This window comes from Solea solea, chromosome 4, assembly GCF_958295425.1.
Source record: "Solea solea chromosome 4, fSolSol10.1, whole genome shotgun sequence".
In the NCBI taxonomy this organism is placed as follows: Eukaryota; Metazoa; Chordata; class Actinopteri; order Pleuronectiformes; family Soleidae; genus Solea; species Solea solea.
This window is the reverse complement of record NC_081137.1, coordinates 4,546,986-4,572,702: the sequence shown is the minus strand read 5'-3', so window position 1 is coordinate 4,572,702 and position 25,717 is coordinate 4,546,986. Positions and strand designations below refer to the sequence as shown.

Sequence of the window (25,717 nt, the reverse complement as noted above, 5' to 3'; positions counted from 1 at the left end):
TTTATTTTAGAAATATCAAGTAAATAATAGTATTTAACCTCATGGCCTGTTAAAAAGAAACATTAAAACAAACAGGTATTCAAACACCTGTTTGTTTTCACATTTTTAACTTGAAATGCCCGTTTTAAGACACAATTCTGAACAATTACAAACCCCCAAAATTCTGTTTTTTTTATATACAAAATGAAGAGGGTTAACTCATCTTAATGTTTTAGCTTTTTTTTTTTTTTTTTTTTTTTAAGTGTATCATCAAATAAAAAAACCTCCCTCTTGTCACTTTGGAGGACAAACATGTCCACTCCCTCCCTAAAACTAAACTAATATAATAAAAAATACCACTTTTTTAATATCTTAAATGTACATATCGATGCATTCAATTGCTCCATGTGACACTTGTTGCTTATAAAGGACAAACCACAGATCAAATGTTAAAGAAAATACTGTTTAATTAAAAATCTTAATGGCTTAGGCATGAAAACATGGCAACACAATGAATGCTGAGGGTATTAAAAAGACAATAAATAAAATCATATTTACACAGGCAACAAAAAAAAGCAATGAAGACTTTTTTTCTCTTTTTTTAGTAGGCAAGTTCCCGTTGAAAAGGCGAGTTATCATGGTTACACTACATACATGTCATTAACCAGTGAGATCTGAGCTTATACATCAAACCAGCTGAGTTTACCAGTGACTGGAGTGTGAAATGTGTGTGTGTGTGTGTGTGTGTGTGTGTGTGTGTGTGTGAGAGCCAGCGGAGCATCTGGCAACGATGTCAGCCTCAAGTGTTTTTTCCCCCCTCACACAGCGACCTGCACTTTCATGGTCAAGAGTGTTAGTCCCCGCTAAGTGTTCAAACGCCCGAGATCAAGTGAACACGAGAGCCAAAAGGAACTGACGACACGTCCTCTTCATGGTGAGGATAAAAAAAAAAAGAGAGAGAGAGAGAGAGAGGCTGAGGGAGCGACATAAAAGGGCAAACGGGCTGCTTTCAAATGCTTTTGGTTCAGGGCAATTAAAGATGGAAGGTCTCTATGGAGTCACATCCAGACAGAAGAACTCCACGTGCCAGATTCACCGACCTCAGCCTCGTCTGCAGGGATACAATCATCTGAAACTTTACACTTACTTATTTTATTTTATTTTTTTAGAAATTTTACTGCATTTTTCCCTCCGTTTTGATACCACCGCGTTGATATTTCAAACCTATTTTTTAGAGGAAAACGTGATCAAAATAAGACTCGTATTAGAACAACAACAGATCCAGGAAGAAACCCTTGTCTGATTAGGTTATTATGACAGAATATACAGCACATTAGTGTTAGTTTCTCCCAATTGCAAACACATTTTCTTCGTCTTAATATTAGTGCGTTCCATTTATGCGGGAAGTCAGAAGTCGGAAGTGGGAGTGCGTTCCAGTCGAGAAGTATTTTTATTATTTACATGAGTGGCCGCCACCTTAGAATCCTATGTCGGGGTTTGCAAGTTTTGAAGTTGGAAATCCGACTTTTGGGGGCGTACCAGTTGAAACTCGGAAATTCCAACTTCTGACTACAAATAGAACGCACAATATGTATATTTTTTTTTTATCAACCAGCCAGTGTGAAGAACTGTGTCCAAAAAGGCGGTATGGATAAATGTGGACGAAAGAGTTTTGGCTTTTCTCAGCTGAATGTGCGGGTTGTGATCGACAGAAGGCACATTTATCGCACGGGTTACTGTGGCCTTTAAAATCTCTTAATTTAAAGAAAGAAAAAGAAGAAGGTGCAATCATTGTTGCACATAAAAGGGAAAAGAAACAAGATACTCAGGCCCGTCTCGTATCTGGCTGTGATCCTGAATGTGCACATTAATATGGAACGAGCGTCTTTTCCAGTAAACGGAGCTGCTCTTACTATGCATCTGTATGCTGTGCTGACGCAGCCCTGGACTCAGATCCGACTCGCTTGCTTTGATGACTCTCAGACGTCTTTTCATCTCGGCTCTTAAATGTGCCTGTGATCCTGCAGGCCGGGGGTTAACGCGCGGCACGAGCCCCGCCGAGTGTACAACATCCGATATCGATGCATCGCGAAAGACAAGAGAGGTGTGGGCGAATTGGGAGTGAAGGCCTGGAGAGAAATCCGAACACCTGAGTGAAAATCGCAACTTTAAACATTTTATGTCCGTGTTCATTTGGAGTTCTTGTGAACGCATGACTTTGAATTCAGAGACTTGAGACCAACCCTGATCCAATATTTCAGTCACTGAGCAGCTCATTAAAAGTCCAGTGTATAAAATATAATTAATTTGGCAGAAGGGGAAATTGTTATTTTTCATAATTATATCAGGAGCAGGGTCAGCCATTTTGGACCATGTTTCTACAGTAGCCCACAAAGGACAAACTAAACATCTTTTGAGTTTTGATGCAAACCGAAGGCTACGTAGGTTCAACAACACACTCGCCATTTAAATGTTTTACACATTGTACCTTTTTAAATTACTTACAGTCAGTCACACATTTCCTTAGTAATTCATGTAAAGTCAAGGCTGCTTAAGGCTCAGCTGCAGTTTGAGCTAAATGCACAACAGAATCTTTGAGTTTTTCTTTGCTCTTCTACAAACAGAGAAACCGGATTAAGTATTATTTGTCGTCAGGATGAATCGATGTAAGTAGCAAAAAAAAAAAAAACCACGGGAAAAAGCAGATAGTGTATTTTTTTTGTGGACATTTGGTCACGGTGGCGTCACATTTAATGAGCACGAACGATAAAACAATCTCATTAATTCACATTAACAGCGACAGCTAAAGATTATTGTCAGCATTAATTAATCCGCTCGTAATTTCCTGCTGAGTGACTGAAATACCCGAGCCCCATGAGAGCCTGGGGAAAAGTTGGAATAAAAAAAAGTGTACGTAAATCTGGTGTAAGTATAGTAAATATCAGATTACTGTCCGACACTGTCCTATAAGCGTCAGCACATGGAAACCTGACTTAATAGCGAGTACCTGAGTCCACCATTTTCTTTTCTTTTTTGCTTCTCCTCACTGGTGTGGGTGTAAATGTGGTGCTGATCTTTAAAGTACATAAAACACACGAGCGAGGAAACCTAGAGGACACAGAAGCGTGTTTGACCCTGGCGGATTAAATGAACTGGTCAAGATTCAGTCACTGTTAGTACCACACTCAGCTCACGATACACATTATGGGAGTAGTCATTAAAACATTGAAACCTCTTATTTCCACACAGAAAAACGCCAAATGACCCGAGAGCTGCGAGGAGGAGAGGAAGAAATGGGAGTCGTGTTCGAACTTCAGCGCGAAAACCACAGTGACGCCAACGACACGATGAAGCCCTGCGATACTGCACTGCAACTGCATGTTCACATTCATTAGCATACACACACACACACACACACACACAAGGCGGATAATCACCAATCTTCTACCGCTACATATTCGTACGCCACGATTTGCAGAGAAAGCTTGTAAAGCACCAAACTGAACGGCTGGAACACCGAGTCGAACCATGACCAAAAAAAAAAAAAAACCCAACAACAAAACAAAAAAAAATCCCAAAGGTGCCTCGACTCGTTCAAGTTGGAGTAGCTTAATGAGAGAGTTCTTGAAATGAAGGGGGGGGGGGAGACACGCCGTTATTACAACACGAGTCAACCTCAACAGAGCAGACATTAAAAGGCTTTAAAATAGTTTGTTAATGCTGCGTTCAGGTGACACCAGATCTGATCTCTGCTCCTTCAAATGAGCCAGACTGAAGCTTAGGACCAACCTGCTGACAGACTCGGTTTATAGACGGTGCATAAAAATGGACAAAGTCTTCCTGAACTTGCATTATGAAGCCTCGAGATTCCATCCTTCGGCAAACTGCAAGAGGGCGGGACTATATGCAAGGGAGGCGGGGCGAGAAGTAGCTCTATTTTCCTCTTACCATCCTCAGGTTATTGTTTCCTGACCTTTTAAATCTAATTTTCCCATAGACTTCCATTGAAAGTGGTTCCTTTTTGCAACCAGTGGAGTCGCCCCCTGGTGGCTAACTGCTACTCCCGAGGCTTCACGTTTAAAACCAGGAGACGACGTCCATTTATATACACGGTCCATAACAATCACTGTGCTTCTTCTTGCTGGTCCAAAAAAACTCAGATAGTACTGATGAGATAACGTCGAACAACATCTTCTCGGCGTAAAAACTTCTCGTTCATCTTCTGGTACGACGTGAACACAGCTTCACTCCTTGTTCTCCCGCAGGAAAGTGCTTGGTGAACTATATCCATGATAATGGCACAAAGTAAAGACAGACAGACAGAGAGGCGGCGCGGCGCAGCACGGCGCGTCACTATGTGCGGGACTATGTGGCGATGTGCGCCGCGGAGGGGATGGTGACAAACTCCCGCAGGATGTTCTTGGCCGTTTCCAGGTTGTTCTGAGCGATCATCAGGGCTTTCTGGATGTCCTGGATGGAGTAGCCCTGGGACACGAGACACTCGATCTCGCCGTTCAGGGCCAGGCTGCCAGAGCTCGCATTAGCAGGAGGAGGAGGAGGAAGAGGAGGAGGCGGGGTCAGCGAGGCAGAGGAGGCAGCGGGGAGGTCCGGTAATGGAGCGGGGTAGTCGCGGTTCAAGGGGCGAGGCCGTCGGTCCGAATTGGCTCGCCGCGGGAGGGGTTTGGGGGGACGTTCAGGGTCCACACCTGCGGCAAACATACCTGGAAACACATAAATGAGTAGGGAAGTTGAAAAAAAGGGAGAACTGTTTACATTTCTGACTTAAATAATCCTTCTTTTTAGTGTTTGGTAAAGGAATCACACCAGTTTTTTAAGTTTTAAAACGGGTTTAAAACTAAAATTACAGAGAAATGTTTCTAAATATGTTGTTCATGCTTCAGATTCAGATCTTGATCTGGATTTGACATTTTTAGCAGAATTATTAACAAAAACTCAAAAGAGTTTGTTTCCAAAAATCCTGACTCTAGCTCACCACTTAAAACGAATCATTTCTGCTTTGGAAAATAACCAAACTTTGAATTAGTTTTGATTAATTTTCCCTCAGTTTTGGTGTGACCATGTCATCTGCCTATTTGGTTTTAATCCACTTTAATTTCTTTTACTGCTTCTTTATTCAGCACTTTGTTTGTATTTAACTTACTGTTAAGCTCTTTGTTTGCTATATAAATAAAGTCTATTGTAATTATTATCGCCTACATCGCCAGAACAATTCACCAAAATTTGTTCCACCAGCAAAACCATGACATCTACGGCAGAAGTAACATCATTTAAGGACATTCACTTTATTGACAAGTTGCATTTTTAAATGCAAATGCTAAAGAGAGAGAGGAGGAAATACATACTCGCGTCAACCGCACTGTCGATGCTGAGTGTGCTGAAGGCGGCTGAGGGCCCGCTCATATCCGACAGGGTTCTTCTGGTCGGGGCGGGAGGGACGACCGGTCTGGGACAATCGTAAATGTAGTCCTCCTCCGCTGCAGCAGCGTCCCTTTCCTGGGAAACTGCTGCCGAGTGTTGAGGGTGGTCTGGAAAACAAATGCAATCAATACACAAAAAAGATTACAGGATTACAAATGACAAATTGCAAACACTGGAGTAAACATCTAAATAATTTACCCAGATCAGAGTTCTGTGCCGTCTCAGATGATCCAGACTGAGCCTTGATATTACACATGGACTCATAGACTTGGGGGTCGTCGGAGTCGCTGTCCACGGCCTCACTGTCAGGACAAAGAGACAGAGAATCATTCCAGAGTGCCGTTATGCTACTCACGATTCCAGGGTCGGCAGCCTTCTAGTTGTACCTCAGATTGGAATAAGAACATATGTCATGCAATGTCAGTTGTGTTAGTTAGTTTTAGTTCAGTGTCACTTCCTGTTTAATTTTGTGTTAGTTCGTTTTAGTTCAGTGTCACTTCTTGTTTTATTTTGTGTTAGTTCAGTGTCACTTCCTGTTTTATTTTGTGTTAGTTTTAGTTCAGTGTCACTTTCTGTTTTATTTTGTGTTAGTTCAGTGTCCCTTCCTGTTTTATTTTGGTAAGGGGTTTCCTCTACTTCCTGTGGGCACCTTGTCTGTCTTGTTCTGTGTCTCGCCTGATTCCCTGATTGCCTTCACCTGGTGCTCCTTCCCCTCACTCCCTTCTCCCACGTTCTGTTGCCAGTGCGTCTTATGTGAGTTGTTAGCGTCTGTGCCACTTGAAGTTTGTACCAAGTCAGAGATCTTTTGTTGTGTTAGTTAGCTTATGTCTTGTTTGTTTTCAAGTCAAGTTTAGATAAGTGTTAAGCTTATTCCTGAGCTGTTCCTGCTCACCTTTTGTTTGCTGGTTGAAGGAGTCAATAAAGCTCTTTAAAAACTTGTTCTGTTTCTGGCCTCGTGCATTTTGTGAGAGTTCATAACAACATCGCAAATATTATGTTTGCAAAAGAACAATTCTGAAGACATTTCACATTGTGAACGCTTGTTTTTCCATTGCCGTAAAACACTTAATATTCTGAATAATTCTGCTGAATTAACTAATTCTACTTCCTTCTACTATTTGTTTACTGTTCCTTAAAGCACATTTATTATGAAGCTGCAACTCCTGTAAAATATTTACACCAAGGTTTGAAAAACAGCACATGAGTAAATGGGATGTACAGATTTTAAGAATTTGCTAATCCTGGACAAAGAGAGCCCCCTGCTGGACATGATAATTATAGCTCCAGATATATTCTTGCAGCATTGAGTCCATCGTCACTCATCGAGCACATTAATAGTAACATCTGTGACTGTGAGCCACCTTATTTATTATTTTATGAAAGGATTAATATGTCAATCATGTAGATGTGAGGCTGCAGTGGTCACAAGCTCATCACATTTTAGTTTATCTTATATTGCAGAGTCCGTCACTGTTTACCTGATGTCGTTGTGTTGGTTTGCCTGGCTCGGCGGCGGAGGCACCAAACAGCCCGTGATGACCGACAGAGGATTGGTGACTGGAAGAGACGTGGGACTCATGTACTCGTTCTCCTCACAGTCGGGCGACGACGACTTCTCCCCGCTCAACACCACGGACGCCGGCAGAGACCTGATCATACGCAGATCACATACATTGGGGGAAAAGCACAATGATGGATCGATGCAATTCCTTAGATTTGGTAAATGATTCAGAATTGTTCAAATTAGCAAAACAATTAGCAGTTTTTAGCAGCTCCGTACCTTGCAGCCAGACAGTAAACAGCGTTGGTAGCCGACTGAGTTTTGGTCCCCTCTCCACTAGCTTCGTTACTCTGAACAGCAGAGGACAAGGCGGCTGGAGCCTTGGTTGCGGGACGTGGGACCATGTAGTTTGCAGCCCAGGCGGGCTGGTCTGGGGTGGAGGGCAGCGGCCTCCTCTGGAGCCTTGAGTCCTGGCTGAGGAGGGAGGGCCGCTCTGGAGGAGGAGGAGGCGGCAGATCTCTGAGGGCCGGTGGCAGAGGTAGAGGCTTGTCTCGGTGAGTGGCCGGCAGCTGCGGAGAGGTTGGGAGTGAACAGTGATGTTTTGAACAAGCAGAGATGAGAGGACACACAGATAATTGGACTCAGAGCTGATATGAACCGGATTTAAGTAATACAGTCATGTAAAGACTGCACTGAATACAGATTATAAACAAGTTCAAACTGTCTGTCTTAAAGACTTACTGCTGATGACTAATGAGTCCTCATGTTTATGCCGACCTCTCCACTAAAGGTTTTCTTTTCTCTTTTTTCACTGTAGTGCAATTATATACAGTTTTTTTTCAAATAATAATAATCGGCCGAGGCTGATCATTTAAAAAAACAGCAATAATCTGCTCGATTGATTAATCTGTGACCCTTTACTTTATCTACTTTTTCCTTATCCCTTGTTCTGCAGCACACAGGTTGTAAAACAGTATAAAACAATAAAAACACGGTTCTCCGGTTTACACCTCCCAGAGTCCAATGCATGCAGATTGCCCAATCTGCAAATTGGACATTGACCGACTGTAGGTGTGATGGACTGGACCTAAATTTAAGCCCATTTTCAAGAACTAGAGATACTCAGGTTCACACACTGACCTTGGCTGTGGCTCCCTGGTGTGAGCTCGAGGGTCTCTGCTGCAGGAGGTCCAGTCGTGGGGGAACTGGAGGCAGCTGGGACACTGGAGACGCTGGACGCTCGACCTACAGTACACACAAAAACACATACATTTCAATTTCTTAACTTTAAGTCCCATCTGTGACTCCAATGATCCCACACAGATACTTGAACTGATGTTTGTGACTGACCTTGGTGCAGGCCAGCCTGCTCATGACAAGGTGCTGGTCCTCCATGCGATCGTCATCTTCCTCGTCATTTCCGGCAGCTTCTGCTCGGCTGGACGCCTGGAAACCAGCGAAGGAAGCCCCGCTGGCCTTCGGGTGGAAGGGGTCAACGACGATGGGCTCTGTGCCTTTAATCTCACAGCGGCAAAACGGACAACCTTGACCCTCTGACTCCTGGCGTGCACACACACACACAAACAGGGAGAAAAGTTAGCAAGGCCTTTGTGTAAATATAAATCTTGACAGGCAATGTTAATGTTGACCTTCAATTCACATAGTTTTAAGGTAAAGTAATAAAGAGATGTGAAGGGATCTCAATCTCTTTCAGCTTTTCTGGTTTTTATTGCTCTTCTATGACATTTAAATGAATATCTTTCATTTGTGGACAAACAAACAACGTATGGACAAAAAAAAGGCAATATAATGATCGTGAAAATAATCGACAGAGTGCTGCTGCCCAAATTCACTCATTTAAATCAATCGGGATTTCTGTTATTGACATAGGAGTAAACGTAGCAGTCACTGTCACTGAATTGGTCACTATTTAAATTATTATATTAAAATCGGTGTTAATCAAGGATGAAAAGAGGCTCAAAGCGTTATTTATGTTGTGAAATGAAGCCTATGAGGATGGATTATGTTCTTAAAGCGGCGTCGAGTCTCTTATTGTGGAAAAAAAGTGTAGGTGTGGGGAGTGTTGAGTTTCACTGACTGAAAACTAAAATAACAAAGAGGAAGTGACTGAAAATAATTACTTGTTATCAAGCTCTAACAGCACTGTGGAAAGTAACGCATCAGCAAGATCAGACACCACTTAAGCTTTTGTAAAATTACATAAAGAAAACATAAAATGGTATATTTCTATTATCTTACATAAGCCTGCTTCAAAAAATAGGCACCTCTTCCCTGTTTTAGGATTGACGGACCTGTAAAAACCTATTTCATTAAACTTTATGGAGTTGTATATACAGGTGTGGAAATAAAAGCATGAATCTTGGATGTATCATACCTCTCTTTTGAACAATTATGAAATAATTCAGAAGAAAAATGAATCCCATTTCAGCCTGGGAAACAAATACACTCACGTATAGGTGCACACGCCACTATACTGCTAGACTGAATTAATCCTGCTGTTAGAGGCACTTTGGACTTAAATACATCAGATTATTAAATTACGGCTCATTAAAAAAAGACAATTGAAGCCCGCAGGACTGTAAGTGAATCTGCTCATGAGGCACTTAGGGAGTCCCACCCACTCGGAGCAGACAGCCTCACCTGCCAGGCAGTCAGACAGGAGGTGCACATCAGGTGCCTGCAGGGCTCGATCTTCACGTCCTTGTCGTTCTCTGCACAGATCTTGCAGAGCTGGAAAGTGGAGCCCATCTCGCAGTACAGCTCATACTGCTCCTGTAGGGACAGAGGAGGAGGAGGAGGGTGTTTATATGGAAGAGTGTAGCTGTTAACATTTACTGGCAATGTCATCCTCAGTGTGCAGAAGGTGCCATTCATTGTACGTCTCTTGTGCAGCTCTAAAAACACATTTCCTGAGACATGAGGAAGTGGCCCAATGGTTTACGGAAAAAAAACAAACAAGGCTCAAACCTGAGTGACTTTGATGTGGTCCTGTGGAGAAGGCTCACACAGCCCGGTCAGGTCTGGGTTCTGTGCACGGCCGTCTGGGAACAGATAGCTGGAAAAACGGCACATAAAAACAAACACAGGTCACTATGTTTGATCTTCGTGTTTAAAGCAACGTAGAAAGATCCCAAAATGCTCTGAGAGTTGGGAATTCCTACTTTCCCTATCGTTTATTTGACATATTCAGTGGGTTGGCAGGTCTGGAAAAACTAGGAATAGCAGCCACAGAGCAAATCCAACCCCCTTACAAGAGCCCCCCCTCTGCAAAGCTCTGCCCATGCATGTGTAGAATGGAGTGGAACTGGGAATTTCCACTAATTTGCACTTGCTGGTTTTGTTTGGTCTGTGCGTACTCTGCTTTAAATAGCTTTTTTGAGAATTATTCTGGTAAACGTGTCTAGTCCACCATGAGAGGCATGCAAACTAAAGCATACTCACAATCCTTCTCTGTATCCATCGATGAGGGCTTGAAAAAGTGGTTTGTTGTGAGGGATGGTCTGCAGGATGTTGCCGTCGGCCGTCACGTAGCCGATCGCCCATTGGCCGAGGCGGGTGCAGCTCAGCCTGAAGATGTAACTGTAAAGAAAGAAAACCATGTCGATCACACAGCACAAAGTCAATGTTCAACTGCAATCACTTGTTTAATGGTTGTTTTTATTCCTGTTGCTCCTTCCTGGTTGGCACAGGGTAATGATTTGCCTAATCTGTTCCTCACCTGCCAGGTTTGTGGATGAACCTGTGCAGTCGGGCCTTGACCTCATCGTAAGTTAAGAAGGCCATGTAACCAGGATGAGTGACAGCCAGACTGTTCCAGTTCCTTAAAAGAGACGACCATGGCTACAAAACACACACACACCAAAGTGATTTGATTATTTCATGGCTTAAACAGTGTATATATACTATCTTAACCATCTGGAGGCACTCAAAGTTCAAAGTAATGCAGCAGCACAAAGTTCCTTGTCAAGGAACGGAAAAATGATAAGTAATGCAGCAATGTGCCAACACAAAGAAATCTGTAACACAGTAACACTGGATGCAAACATGGTTAATGTTTCCTGAACAGTTCCTTTAAAGCTCGATTGAGTATGAATTTGTGAGACTTGAGATTGCAACAAACAGAGGACTTCTTTGCTCACTATGGGAACTATGGTGGCCTTCATAAACCAGAAAGGTTGTCCTTTTAAGAACATAAAATGCATGCTCTGAATGAGTTGTCTGTTCGGGCTGCTGGAGAAACATGGTGGCACAAGATGTCTGTCTACATAAAGGAAGCCCCTTGTCCAATAAAAGCCTTATTCTGAGGCTACAAGAACCAGAATTGTTATTTTAAAGGCTATTTTAGGGCTCATCCATTTTGATGATTGATTATTTGTTTTTTTAATGATTTAAACAAGCTTTTCATTTTTCAGCTTCTTAATAGAGCTGCAACTAACGATTATTTTCATAATCGATTAATCTGTTGATCATTTTCTCGATTAATCGATTAATTGTTTGGTCCATAAAATATCAGAAAACCTTAAAAATGTTGATCGGTGTTCGTCAAACCTGGAAATGATGACAATCTCAAATGTCTTGTTTTGTCCACAAACCAAAATGATTCACTTTTGATGATTTCTTTGTTATCCAAAGCAAAGAAATGAAGAAAATATTCACATTTAAGAAGCTTAAACAATCAGAAATCTTGTTTTAATCATGAAAAAAACTTCAAACCGTTTATCGATTATCAAAATTAGTATCAAAATAGTTGTCGATTCATTTAGTAATCGATTTATCGATTAATTGTTTCAGCTCTACTTCTTAAATGGTAAGAAGTAGAGCTCTACTTCTGAAATTTTGTGGTTTGTGGGCAAAACTAGACATTTGAGAACATCACCATTTCAAGGTTTGGGAAACACTGATCAACATTTTTCAACATTTTCTGAAAAATAATAATCAAAAATAGTGTTTTCTTTTAAAATAATCAAGAAAACAGAAAATATTTACATTGAAGAAGCTGAAAAACCATGCAGCTCTATTTCAAAATCCATCATTAGCTTCAGTGATGATCAAAAGCCACTCGTGTGTGGATGCCTAGAATTCAGAAGCCAAAACATGCCCAATAACCAGATCACAGCCACAGAACACATGACACCGACTTACAAGACACGCAAATCAAATTAAAAATTTCCGCAGCACAGCAGCCTTATTGATGAGAAAGTCTCGACTGTCCTTTTTATGTGTCGAGTCAGTCTCAACTGCGTCTGCACTTTGGAGCAGAGACTGACTCGCTGAAAAATTAATGAGGTCAGTGAATGTCTTCTCTAAGAAATCAGACCACGGGTCAGATTACAGATGTTTTATCTCGACGTAATTGGTTTTCTATAACGACTTTATGTTTGGAGACCCTTTACCAGTGACTCTACTTGGTAAAAAGGTGTCCGATATTCTTTGCAATTCAAATTAATGTTGTGATGTATACAGAATTATCCTCAAAATACTGTGCAGACTTACCTGGAAGAGCCTGGTGAAGATGTCAAACTCAAAGACGGAGATGTAGTCGTTGCAGGTGAGGTCGATGGTGGACTTCAGGGCCATGGCCTCCAGGCCCGAGCTGATCGGGTGAAACTCGTGGAGAGCCTGACGAAACGTCCTCCATGGCACTATGGTCCTTCATATGCAAATACAGTATATGTTAAATTTACACAATAACACCCACTATAGATTTTCTGAATATTTACCTCATACAAATTAAGTTTTAGTTCATTGAAGTCTCAAAAAAACAGGAAACTCACTTGTCCCCAAATGACCTTCTCCAAAATTCCGCAGCATCAGCTTTCGTGATCCTAAAGTTGTCGCCTTGAAACAGGCCGTTGGGAAAGATGGCCTTTAGCTCTGCGAGCATGTGACTAAATATCAGAGACAGCTTGGTAAGGTTTCGCCTGGAAAGAGAGAAAGAAGGAAACCAGAAAAGAGAGAACACAAATTAGTAAAGGACATTTTTAAATTTCAGATGTCTGTGTATACGTTTTAATTAACATGTATTAAATGAAGTTAAAATGAATTTACTTAACATCTCTTGGAAATGATTTATTTATTAGAATTCAATTTGGCTGTACACGAGTCAGTACCTTACGCACAAATTTGCTCTCGTCATTATTTATGTTCTGATTTGGGTCACGACAGAGTGCCATCTTTAAAAAGTGGGTCCCCACAGTGAAAGTGTGGGAAACCAATGTTGGTTTATTATATGATCTGGCTGAATTGAACCATTCCAAAAGCCAGTTATTAAAAGTTCCAACGCTAAACTAAGGGATTCAAGCTACAACTACATTCAGTTTGTACCCAAATTTAGTTCATCACGTAGATTTTTGACTGGTTCGTGCTTCGTAAAAGCAAGAGCCTGCTGTGCTTATTTTTGGCTTGGTCTGCTCGTCGATGCACAGAAGCCTGATAGAAATCTGAGTGCACCAGAGGAAGGATGAACTCTCGCTGAGTCACTGCTTTTTCTGAGAAACAGAGGGAAGTGAATGCAATTGCGAAAGTTTAATCGCGTCTCCCTCGTACAGTTTTTTTCATGCTGATCAAGCGGCTCGTCCACCGCTGAGAAATGTCATGAGCGGTTTTGAATCGCAAGGATGGAAAAAACTTTTCAGCAACTTTATACAGACAGCGCTGGGTTAAAGAAATTGCAACATTTTACAGAGCTGTGTCTATCTTTAGACACAGTGTAGCAGTTAAAGCCCCAAACATGTACTTCATTTATATCTATAAGTCATTGCCAACAGAGTAGCTGTTCAAAAACTAGGCCAATGCAATGTTAATGAGTTACTCTGACATGTCTCTAAATTTGGTTTCTCTTAGTCTAACGGGAATACAATGGCAACACCGTAGCTAGTTCTTTGTGCAGTTCTGTTCTGTAAAAATATGGAATCCCTTGTAAATTGATCTACATATCGCAGATTCAATCGGTATTGTACATTAACTATTTTCCAAGCATATTTAGAACCACAGTAAGTTTACCTGGGCTGGGAATTCTCCTCAAACATCCTCTCCTTGGCCTCTTTAAAAAGGCTCATCGTCTGCTTCGTCTTGTTGGTCAGGTTCTCCATGACAACGCGGAAATACTCGTTCTCCCCGAGGATCTCCATTTTGCCCTCATATCGGGAGAGAATGGTGCGTAGGTGCTGGTATGTGTCCGGGAGTAGGTCCAGGATGTAGGGTGGGCTGTTCTTCAGAGCCACCTTGGGGTTTTGGCACAAACGCACCACCTGGAGAGCAAACACAATGGCCTATTTAGACTCTTTTCATATACTATTAATATGAAAATATGAGAAAACAAGAGCCTCATTGCTGGTACAACCACCCTGAGTCTGCAATGTTTGCCTCCACAAAGGCTATAAAGTCATGATGTGTGCTCACTATTTCGAGGCAGCCTGCAAAATAAATTATAAATTAGCAATGGTGGTATAGGATATGACCTATTGATGATGACACTAGTTAAAAAATGAAGACATCACCCTCCTCTCAAAACTAAAAACCCTACAAAATACAGGCAAACGGGTACCGTATTCAATCATCACGAACAAATGTAAAGTACCCTCTAACTGCTCAAATTACGAGAAAGTATAGCTCAACAATTTGGGGGCAAATACATTACAAGAGTAATTCTTCTGACACGTGCGCACTGAAATGATCAGGGTAAAAGACTTGGTGGCGCAACGGTAGAGTGTCTGACTGAAGGTTGTGTATTCGAATACGTCAGGGTCAAAATTCTTGGGCAACATGTGTGTCTATCACAAATTTTAACCGGCCTCTGTTGCTCATATTGCAAGCAAGTGCGGAAGCACACAGAGCCACCAAAAACAAAACTCCCACTCCGTGGGGTGGGACTGAATGATCTGTAGATAATTTACGTAGACATTGTGTCAGCAGCACCATGGCTTAGGGGTTAGCACTGGTTGTGGTGAGCACCGTTGCATTACAACAAGGTGGGTTCGATTCCTGGCCTGGGACCTCCATCAAAGCATGAATTTTAGACATTCGGTCAGTTTGATTCATTGTATGACAGCTCACTCAGGTGCAGTGGCTCTGATCAACCCCCCACAATTTTTCCTTTGTATAATGACTGCAGGAGCCATATATTCATTTGTACTTTCTGGGTTTATTCCTCCTGAACACCAGGGGGCGTAACGGTAAAGGTTGGCCAGAACAAATTCAAGTTCATGTCACTTATCACAGGTGTTGCTAATTTTTGGGAAGCAAACTGTTTCTGACTGTGCTTGGAAGACGTGTTGGATATTTTATGGTTTAGAGACTTTGTATTGAAAACTTATTGAAAGTGTGGATAGTGCGCAGACAAATGCATTTTGAGTTAAAGTATAAGAAAGTTTAGAGGGTTACACAATCTGCCAATTAGCAACCAGTAGCGGCCGAAATTGGGACTTGGCCACTACATTTAGGTTAAAAACTACTTAATTTTGGACCATCAGGATACATCGTGTGCTTCATTGGGAATCAACGAGGTTCGTCGTTGGACAATCGCGTTACGGTGGATCCATCTCAACTGCATCGGTCACCTGCTGAAGGTTTACTGGAGCTACTGGTGCCACCTGGACATCAGTGTCAGGGATCGTGAAATCAGACCACCTTTGCTGGCCATCATTTGGGGTATGTGCAGCGCTGACACAAATGAATGGCCATTGTAAATATGTGTGGACAAAATCTAATGTACTGGTTGTGGCTGCCTTAAACTAACTGCGCGCATTAAGAAGTATTGTTTCACAGATATAGACTAAAACTAACGCTCTGTGTGCTTATAAACCATTGACGTTATAAATATTGAAGAGAAAAATGTGGAACCCTGCAGCTCACTTGTTTATGCAAAATTGTCGGTATAGAAGACTGAACTTGTGAAAAAAACACAGTAGACATTTAACACCCAAAGCACTTACGGAAAAGGTAGACAATTTACAAAAAGAAATAAAAACTAAACTGAACAAATTGTCTAAACTAAAAAGAACAATAGTTGGTGAGTGATAAAGCCAGTGAAAATTAGATGAAATAAACATTTTGCAAGTATACGGTTGTGTGTGCTGAAGCAAAACAAGACTTTATTGTGGTTACTACCTAAAGATGAAGCAACAAAACAGGAAACATGGTACAAAGCAAAGATGTTAATGTAAATGATTTTAAAGACTGCAAAGACTAAACAAGGTCACAACACTACTTCTCTGTTTCTACCTCACAGAGAAAGTCCTGTTTTTGGTGGAGAGCCTCTGCAGTTGAAGAGACTGTTTGTATTGTCTTAACAACTGTGATTCAGAAACTTCCATATAAACTCAGTGATAAATGGAGAGCAAGAGCGTGTGACATTTTGGATGGAGGAGATCGAAGAGCTTGTTTCACTGACATCATCAAGTTCATTGAAAAATGGGTCAGGATAGCTTCAGATCCAGTGTTTGGTGACATTGGGACACGCCGCTTGTTAAAATAGGAATGAAAAGCAAGCCTTAAATGAAATCACAGTTTACAAGAATCATGTGTCAATTACTGATGAGTTTAAAGCAGATGCTCACACTGAAAGTTCAGAAGGAGTTTATCTCCTGTACAATGACAAGCCCTACTACCTGCCTACATTGTTCACGTGGTCATGGATTGGAGCAGTGTCCACAACTGGGGAAAAAAGGCACACAGGGAAAGACTAAACTTTCTAAAGGAGGAAGGTCTTTGTTTCGGTTGCTTGTGCACAAGGCACTTAAGCAAGAACTGCAACAGGCGTGTTACTTGCAGACATTGCAACCAAAGTCATCCCAGCATTTTGCATATTGAAAAATGAGACAGGGTTATCATTAACAGGACTGCTGTTGACAAAATTGAGGAATTGCTGATGAACCAATGCAACCATGACTTTCATGAAATGACTCCTAAAGACCAAGAGGAGATGTCAAGAGAGGAGAAGAAGTTTGTTGAAATCATGGAAAGCTCTGTTCTGCTTCAGGAAATTCATTATAAAATGAATTTGCCTTTCAAAAGTGAAAATGTCACCATGCCAAACAACCTCTGTGTTGCCAAGCAACGTATTCATGGTCTGAAAAGGAAACTTGCAAGTTTTCATAGTGAGTACACAAACCAACTTATAGCTTATTTTCCTGACTGGCCGAAGCTAAAGGTTGCAGTTGCGTTGGATCCTCAAACTGAAAGTAACGTTGCTAAAACTGAGTGAGAAAAGAAAACAGTTGCAGCTTGGAAATACTTATGGAAAACTTATTGAAAGTAACGTTGCAACAGAGTGTGGACAGAGCACAAATAAATGTTTGTTTCTCTGAGTTACACGTCTGAACAATCTACCAATTAGCAATCAGTAGCGGCTGATATTTATAGCCATGATCTGAGAACACAGCAGAGCATGCAGTAGTTCAACAGTAACTATAAACTGTGACACATTCTAACAATAGACAGTTTGGGTCACAAATACTGTTACATTTTGTCACATTTCTGCTTAACTGGATGCTCGTGATGACCTAGATTCGGTTGTAGCCACACTGCAGTAATGAAACTGGCGAAATCACTGTTTTATTATTAGTAAACATAATAGTCAGTGCAAGAAAACAAGACAGCCAGCCTCAGGCAGGAAAAACATGTTTACTAATGATGAAACAGAGTAAAAGTAGAATCACATTTAAGCATATGACAAATGGCAGTGATGTGAATCAGAATATGCTTCGATTTAAAGCACCACCATATTGACCGTGCCCATTTTAATGTCTCAATTCAGCTGAATGAGAAACATGAAGTTAATGGTAAACATTACAGCACTTAACTTTTTTGTGGGCTTTTTGCAAAAAGCTTCATACCAATTAATCGATTATCAAAATAGTTTGATTATTAACTGAATAATCATTTCAGCTCTAATTCACTCAGCTTGATATAGGGCGAACGGTAAACCCTGGACAGTTTGCCAGTCAATTGCAGGGTCCAGATACATATTGTAATACAGAATTATTTTGAATCACGAAGGAGACCACAATAGCTGCTTTATTTTTATTTAATTATTCATTCATTTATTAATATATTTAAAAGAGGAAAATGCACATCCTGGCTGCTCTTATATTAACTTTACATCGGAAGACTACTATCACGGCATTTAGGACCAAATTGATTCAATAAGATCTGAATAAAATGTACTAATATTTACCACATAGCAGGTTTATAAACCTTAAAGAGCAAGGACAGTGGACATGTTTGAAATATGAGCTGGCTGTCACCCACCAGCACTGCACTTTAAGTGATTATTATGTCTCAAGACAACTTTCACAGCAAATAATTTCTATTCATCTGAATCAATACACACATTGGCAGGGTGCACCTCTTTTAGAATACTTCTGCTGCACCCATTGTTTTTTCGGCACAGCCCTAACTGCAGTTTTCAGTTGGCAGGTGTCAATAAATAAATAGTGACATCATATTGTGTACTTATTGACATAATGTGACACCGTCCCTTGCTTGTTTTTGTGTTGTCTGATTTTGCTGTCTGCACACGTCTGTCTTAACTGTTTTTTGTTTTTGCTGCTGTACAAAGTGAATTACCCCTTTATGGGATAAATAAAGTTTATCTTATCTTACCTAATTACAAACATGTGGCAAACTTCAAGGGCTGTGTGGAAGATATGGGTAAAATTGAGAAGTGAGTGTTTTTGATGTCAGTGCAACAATGTGCAAATCCATCCAACCTTTCATTATCTAAACTGCTAATCCTTTACGGGCCGTGAGAGTGGATGAAACAAGCTGAAATGAGGACACTGAGAGGCATCCTGGACAGGTCAACAGCATATCGCTGGACCAACACAACCCTTCACACTCATATTCACACCGAAGATCAGTTTAGAGTAATCGGTTAACCAAACTCTGATCTGTATGCATTTGGACTGTGGAGGGGAAGTTAGAGAAAACTCGGTAGAACATGCAAACATGCATGTAAATGTAAATAATTAATATCATCAAAACTCCACACCAAAAACTCCCCTCCATCTGATATGCCGTAATAAAGGTACATTGAATGGTAATACACAATAACAACATTCTGTAGAGTAGAGCTGAGATAGGAAACATGCAAACCAGCTTTAAAAAAAAAAAGTTCAAAATATTCAAACAGTAAATGGGATCAATGCTATCTGATGATGCATAACATTGTAGGTGTAAATGAGGCAGCAGGGCCACATTTGCAATGCTATCTTTGAAATGTTACATCCTTAAGCTTCTCTTCCTCTTGAACTAGTTTATTTGCCTTCTTTCTGACATTTAATCAGTCAAAAAGAAAATAAACACATTCCCCATGTTGTTTTTAATCTAAAACTAATATTTGGGTGTTTCCAAACAGTCAACATTACACTACCGCTGTGACCCCATTAGTTATTAATTAGCCTAATAAGAATGTGCACAGGGAAACAACTGTTCTAATGTGTGGCTAGTTTGTTTGGGGGTTAATTTGCTGTTGTCATTTCCACAAGTCACTTAATTTTACATTAAATGGCAATTATGGAAAATGTGTACACGTTCATTACAAAGTCAACACCAGTAATAACACAAGTAATTACAGGCCTGACCATCACCATATTTTATTGTTTATTGTATTTTATATGTTTATTTCATCTTAGGTTTGATGTATTATTACTAAAATTAAATGCACCTAAACTCAAACAGAACAACTACTTGATTTTCTTTTTGTTTAGTTTGAGTTCACTGTATTTTGACATATATTACCATTTATCTCTTCATTCACTGCATATCATTACCTACATCGATGTGACATGTTTACTTGTAAATTGTTAAATTGTAAATTGTTAGTAGTTAAGAGGAAATTGTGTAAATCAGTAATGTATAAGATCAGTATTAAGATTGCCATCTCCACACAATTTGGCCAACACTGGTGATGACAAAAACAGGGACGTGGCACTGTGACTGCTCGCAAGCTTTAAATCATGTTGTTAAACTGGTATAACATTGTCAATACCTTATCCATGAGTTTCCAGCATTTCTCCACCATTTTCTTGTCCACCACAGCAGGTTGGTGAGGCTGGAGAGGCTGCTGGTGGGGCTGAAAGGCGTCCTTCATCAAGCCGATGAGACCGGCGCCCCTCCTCGGATTTCCGGCCATTAAAATCGGTCTACGACCGAGGGGGTCAGCCCCGGGGCTGCGGTTGACAACCAGGAATTATTCTTGACACGTTTTCTTTCTGCTCCCCACACAGAACGACCACTATTTCTGCGCCTCGTCAGCCCTCAACATTGGTACCAATTTGTCATGCAGAGGCTGTCCAGCAGCAGAACAAAAAGCCTGTGTGTACACTGTACGCGACGCAGCTAGCAGCTAACAGGCTACATGTGAAAAAGCCTCCAGTTCAGGACATAATAGCTGTTGTTTTGTTGTCTGCTGTCAGACACTTATAGCCGTTTCTTCCCAGCGACGGCGAGTTAAAGCCCCACCTGAGGAACCAAGCCCGGCTTATTATAAACTCAGGGTGCTCATAAGCCACACAGAGCGATCACCAGTCAACAGCAGCAGCAGTAACAGTTCCAGCCAACGACAGAGCAGCAGAGGCTCGAGTAAACAAGGATGTCCGGCAGTGACCTTCAAAATAAAAGCACGGGCAGTGACCGTGCAATTCTGCTGTGTTGACTATGGCCAATTTAATTCAACCTAATTATATTTAATTTAATTTAATTTAATTTAAATCTATGCCGCGAAATCATTGCAAAAATGTATTTAAACGTCATGGCAAAATAGGTGGAAATATGTATTAATTAGTTTTAATTAAAATAATTTACGTTTAACACATTTAATTTGTTTTATTAATATAATTACTTTATTATTTAATTAGTTTTAATGCTATAATGTATAGTTCGTGGAAATATAAATTTAAAATGTGTAATATTATGTGTATTACAATATACAATATACAATATGTAATACAGATATAGATGCAAAACATACAACAAATGTATTTCATTTAATTTCAAAATATGCAACTCCATTAGTAATTAATTGAAAACTATATGAAAAAAATGGTGGCTTTACCATGTATCCACCAAAATGGTGCTAAGCTACAGGAGACCCTAAGTTTTAACACATTATCCACAGCCATAGTTTAAGTCGCTAATAAACATGTTTTGCATAATGACTGCGCACAGTGATCTTGTTTGTGTCACCATAACTTTGATTGCATCTACAAAGACACACCCCCAAATGTCTCAAACCGAAAACAAAGTAAAACTGGACTTTTTGTTGACTTCCATGAAATTGAGGTCTCATGGACACAGTGAAAGCTTTTTGTGTTTTCTATCACGTTAGTTCAGAGAAACAAAACAGTTTTGGTTTTTTTCAGAAAAAAAAAACTGTGGTATAGAGTAGTTTCCTTTTGGCTGTTAACCACCAGTAACTTCTTTCAGGAATGTTTCTATCCAATAATAGCTGCTAATATAGCTCCATATTCAAGTTTTTAGCAATATCAACAGCTACATTTGTAAGAGTAGGTCAGGTCTGACACTGGAAAAAAAAAAGAACTTCAACTTAAATAGAAACATAAATGTGTGGTTTTATTTCCTTAATTAAATCACTTGTTTTTTCCGACCATACTGGCTGTTTATAGCACTTCACAATTTCATATAAAATTTAATTACAGCTTCTATTGTACATTCATCCGATTTCTGTACTTTTTTGCGGTGGCATGAAAATCAACAACACATGTCTCTGCGATGTAAGTTACCGTGAGTATAATGTTCATGTTCATGACTATAATTCTGACATTTATGCAGATTCCATGTGGGACTCACTGAATAGTTTGCTGGGTACAAAAAAAGAGATGTGAATCATTTTCTTTGACCTTCTCAGGCCCCATGAGTAATACTTTGTTTGTACAAACAGAATAAAATGCTAAGTCAAACAGCATCATGACAAAAGTGACTGCCTGAAATCCACATTTCAAGTCTCTCTGCAGTGTAGATGCTTGGTCTTCTTCTTATACCCTCATTTAAAGCCAAAGCGGCTACATTTTTTGGAGTCTTCTATTTTCCATATTCACTGTGGGCCAGTCAGTTGTGCTGACACACACTTTAAGAACATGTGTCTGAGTCATTGTGGCTCCATTTGCATCATCACATTATCATATTGGAGCTCCTTGAAAACTCAAAGCAATGTTCAACAGCTGAGCTCCCAGCTCTGCCTGCTGCCCTCCAGGTAAGAACTCTGCAGACAGCTCTCTGTAAGTGCTACAAACTCTGCGCTCCTGAACATCCTCCCTATGAATGGCGTGTTTCCACGTATGCCGAGCCTCACCGTATAACACTACTAAAGATCTGCGAGGAAGGTGCACAGCGACACGGACTTCCTCTCCGAGTCCCATCTCAGGCAGACCCTGGTCGAGAGACATGGTGAGCGTCGTGTTGGACAACATGTTGATGGTGACCAGACGCTCCCCCCACAGCCAGGAGTCATCAAGGTGTGGATCGATGGCGGAGCCTCGCTGAGGATGGTAGTCCAGATTGCACTGCTCCACTGGTTGAAAGCCTGCTAGATTTGGCTCCTGCTGCATCCTGATCACTAGTTCTTGGCTTAAAGCCGGGAGTCCACTAAAGCTGCTCACACGCACTTTCTTTTTCTTGAAGTTAACTTTTGGACCAAAGTCCTGCAACAATAGAAAATGAGACATTTATTATATTATAATTTGTCAGTAAATGATAACACTAATATAATTTTCATTGGAAATTGTCCCCTAGTTCTCTTCAGAGTGTCACTGAGTTCAAAAACTCTGCATTATAATGGTTGTAAACAATGAGGATAGCATTTTTTGGCAAACTAGCAATAAAATGTTAAACAAGTAAATTAATGTTACACGTGTACAAAGTATGGATGTATGTATATGTATACATGTACAAAACTGGATTTATATGTTAGACAAGCACATTTTTAATGGGAAATGACCTGTTTCCTTCGACCAGACTGGGACAGATTCCATGCATCCTGGTCCATCAAGCTTATCAGAGTCTTCTCCTCCTCTTCTGATATAAAGTTCTCCCACAGGAAGACACCAGGAAAGGGGAAGGATGTGGCCTTCGCATCTTTGCAAATGGCAAGCCTCGTCTCAGGATCGAAGAGGAAATGATGAACAAGCTTCACAAAAAAGATATGAGTTTTACTCCCCATGACTGTGAACAAATTACAGTTTTTATAGTACAGAACTACTGTGTTGTCAGGAAACTGGCAGACTCACAAGTTTAGTCCTTTCCTGTGTCAGCAAAATGATTATTTGTTACAGCACTTTAACTTCACTACTAGTATCTTCGTGTCATGTTTTGCTGAAATGATTAGTTTTTAATTTAGGAGTACTTTAATAATAATTACTTTGATTGACAAAACATATATACATATACATATATATATATATATATATATATATATATATATAATAAATAATCCAATACTATACAAGATGAAATTGTGTCTCGCCACAGTTAATGCAGTACAATTAATTTAAATGCAGGATTTTTACTATCATGAAACCATAAGTGTAGTACACATTAGTATTACATGAATACTTCCTCTGGTATTGCGCTATAGGAGACAATAAACGTGGCCACAAAATTGGAGCTTTTCGAGGGCGAATTGATAATAAATGTCCTGTGAGGGCACCCGTAGCTAGTTGCGACTGGAGCTAACAAAAAGTAAGCTAGTCGCGCCAAGTTAATTGTTCCTTAGATCGGTTTTCACTCAAAAATATTTGTTTACCTGAGGTTCACTAGTCGTCATACACACTTCTCTCCTTTTCTTTTCACATAGGAGACACCTCCGGATGCCTTTACAGGCACACGAAGTCAGACCGTCACTCCTGTCAGGGGGAGCCGTCATCATGCTACACCGACGACTTCCGTGTTGTTGCTATGCTGCTATGGTTAAAAATGACAACATCGCCACCTAGCGAAGCCTGAGGAAAATGGTAACAACACTACTACTACGAGTTATAATAATAACAACACTTATTATGTTACTATTATATTGTGAGCAATATATTTTAACACTTATAAGCAAATAACCACAAAGTACTTGGTTCAAATTAAACGAAAACAATTCTGGGCTTCAATTATATAGACACACAAATACAAAGACAAACAATGCTACTAATAAAACATAATTGCAATACACTGTAAATACATTGTAATTCTTTTTTTAATGTTGAAATAACCAATGTGATCATCCATGTGTACATGTATTATGTTCAGTAGGGGCGGGAATTACAGGGTACTGCATGATACATGGTTCACAATACCAATAATCACGATATGATTCTGTGATAATCAATATATTGTTAGACAATCATTCAACTTTTCACAGACCTTTTGTTTTCTTCAGTTAGAGAGATATTGTGATGTATTGTTATAAGTGCAGGATTTCTCGATTTATTCACAAAATAGAGAACAAAGTGCATAAAATCTATGTATTGAGCATGTATCTGCCCTGGTGTATTACCTTTATTACTGTATGGCAGGAAGAAGGACGACAATATATCACCTCATGTATATTTTGTATGTATATATGTGTATATATATATATATATATATATATATGTAAAACTAGCTATGGATTAAGCAGCTATTGTTTTAATTGTATCAGGCTTTTAAGGATCAAACTACCCATTTTCAAAAAAACTCAAAAGTGCATTTTTATTTTTTATTTTTTTAATGAAACTGCAAAATAAGTTCAGCACCAGCATTGAAATATAATGAAAATATTTCCAAGCATGTTTGCACAGCAAGATAGTAAAGGTGGAGTAAGTAGGGGGCGCCAAAGACAATGAAATTAAATTGTGCTGGATGGATTTTTATTATTTTCAGCTCTACTGTGTAAATACTGTAGTTTTTCCAGGACATGGAGGCTAAAGACACATTGGAAGCATTCAGACCTGTGCTTACTGTGATCTTGATGTGAATGAATGTTAATACCAGGTCTGAACGTGGTCATCTATCACATATGCTTGAAGAATGTGGGAGGAAAAATATTTGTCTTCTACCTGCGAAGTTACTTCTGATCTGTAGGAGATTCAAGGCCTGTATTCATGAGTCCTGCATTTTTTTCCACTCATGATCATAACAGACTCACTGCGTCAAAGTTCACTTACTTACACTTGTGGAGTTGTTTCTGCATAGTTTTGTTTTTGGCATAATTATAAACTATTAATTAACTGGTAAACAATTACAACATTATCTTGCCTCATACATCCAGGACTGACTCTCCATACTTAAATGATTTTTATCTTTTTACTCTTTTTTCATAATTTCAAGTACCTTTCGCTGAAGAATGATGTTGTTTTATATGTGGTGTTTCTGGTATTGCCCCATGCATTAGTCTGTCAATAAAAACGACACCTCTACTTTGCACTACACTATAATAAAAATGTTTTCTCCATTTTATGTTTTCTGATATCGTCAGTTCAGGATCAGCAAGTTGTCCGATTGTCTGTCTTAGTCGGACTGTGGTCTTGGCTTGATTAAACTGTGCATATACTGACCTTTCCCATGCATTTGCGTTCACTGCCGCTATCTTGTGTTTGGAGATTGGTTGATCTATTCACTCGGATGATATGATAGCTTTTTCTTACTACAGTGTTTAGTGTAGTTTTGGAGGGGTTTGTGTGAACTAAGACATTTGTTAAAACAATGCTTCGCTTATGGCAAACTTTTTAAAAACCTCAAAGAAAAAGATTGTAGGTCCTGTTTCAGTGTGGATAAGGCTTTAATCAGTGTGTG

The 25,717-nt window shown here is 40.0% G+C and overlaps 2 protein-coding genes across 2 annotated transcripts; both read right to left on the bottom strand.

The window, feature by feature from the left end:
- Nucleotides 1-421: 421 nt before the first annotated feature.
- LOC131458562 (E3 ubiquitin-protein ligase CBL-like) lies at nt 422-20,504 on the bottom strand. Its single transcript, XM_058627737.1, has 15 exons — nt 19,932-20,504; nt 13,943-14,190; nt 12,715-12,861; nt 12,434-12,590; nt 10,659-10,780; nt 10,382-10,519; nt 9,908-9,995; nt 9,581-9,712; nt 8,270-8,479; nt 8,060-8,164; nt 7,199-7,488; nt 6,897-7,067; nt 5,617-5,720; nt 5,343-5,525; nt 422-4,700 (listed from the first exon to the last, which is right to left on the bottom strand). Exons 1-15 carry the CDS (start codon nt 20,073-20,075, stop codon nt 4,345-4,347), a joined length of 2,595 nt encoding a protein of 864 aa, XP_058483720.1. The 5' UTR covers nt 20,076-20,504; the 3' UTR covers nt 422-4,344.
- Nucleotides 20,505-21,493: 989 nt separating this feature from the next.
- On the bottom strand, nt 21,494-23,843 carry alkbh4 (alkB homolog 4, lysine demthylase). The gene is made up of 3 exons (XM_058627633.1): nt 23,703-23,843; nt 22,899-23,087; nt 21,494-22,602 (listed from the first exon to the last, which is right to left on the bottom strand). Exons 1-3 carry the CDS (start codon nt 23,823-23,825, stop codon nt 22,081-22,083), a joined length of 834 nt encoding a protein of 277 aa, XP_058483616.1. The 5' UTR covers nt 23,826-23,843; the 3' UTR covers nt 21,494-22,080.
- Nucleotides 23,844-25,717: the final 1,874 nt, after the last annotated feature.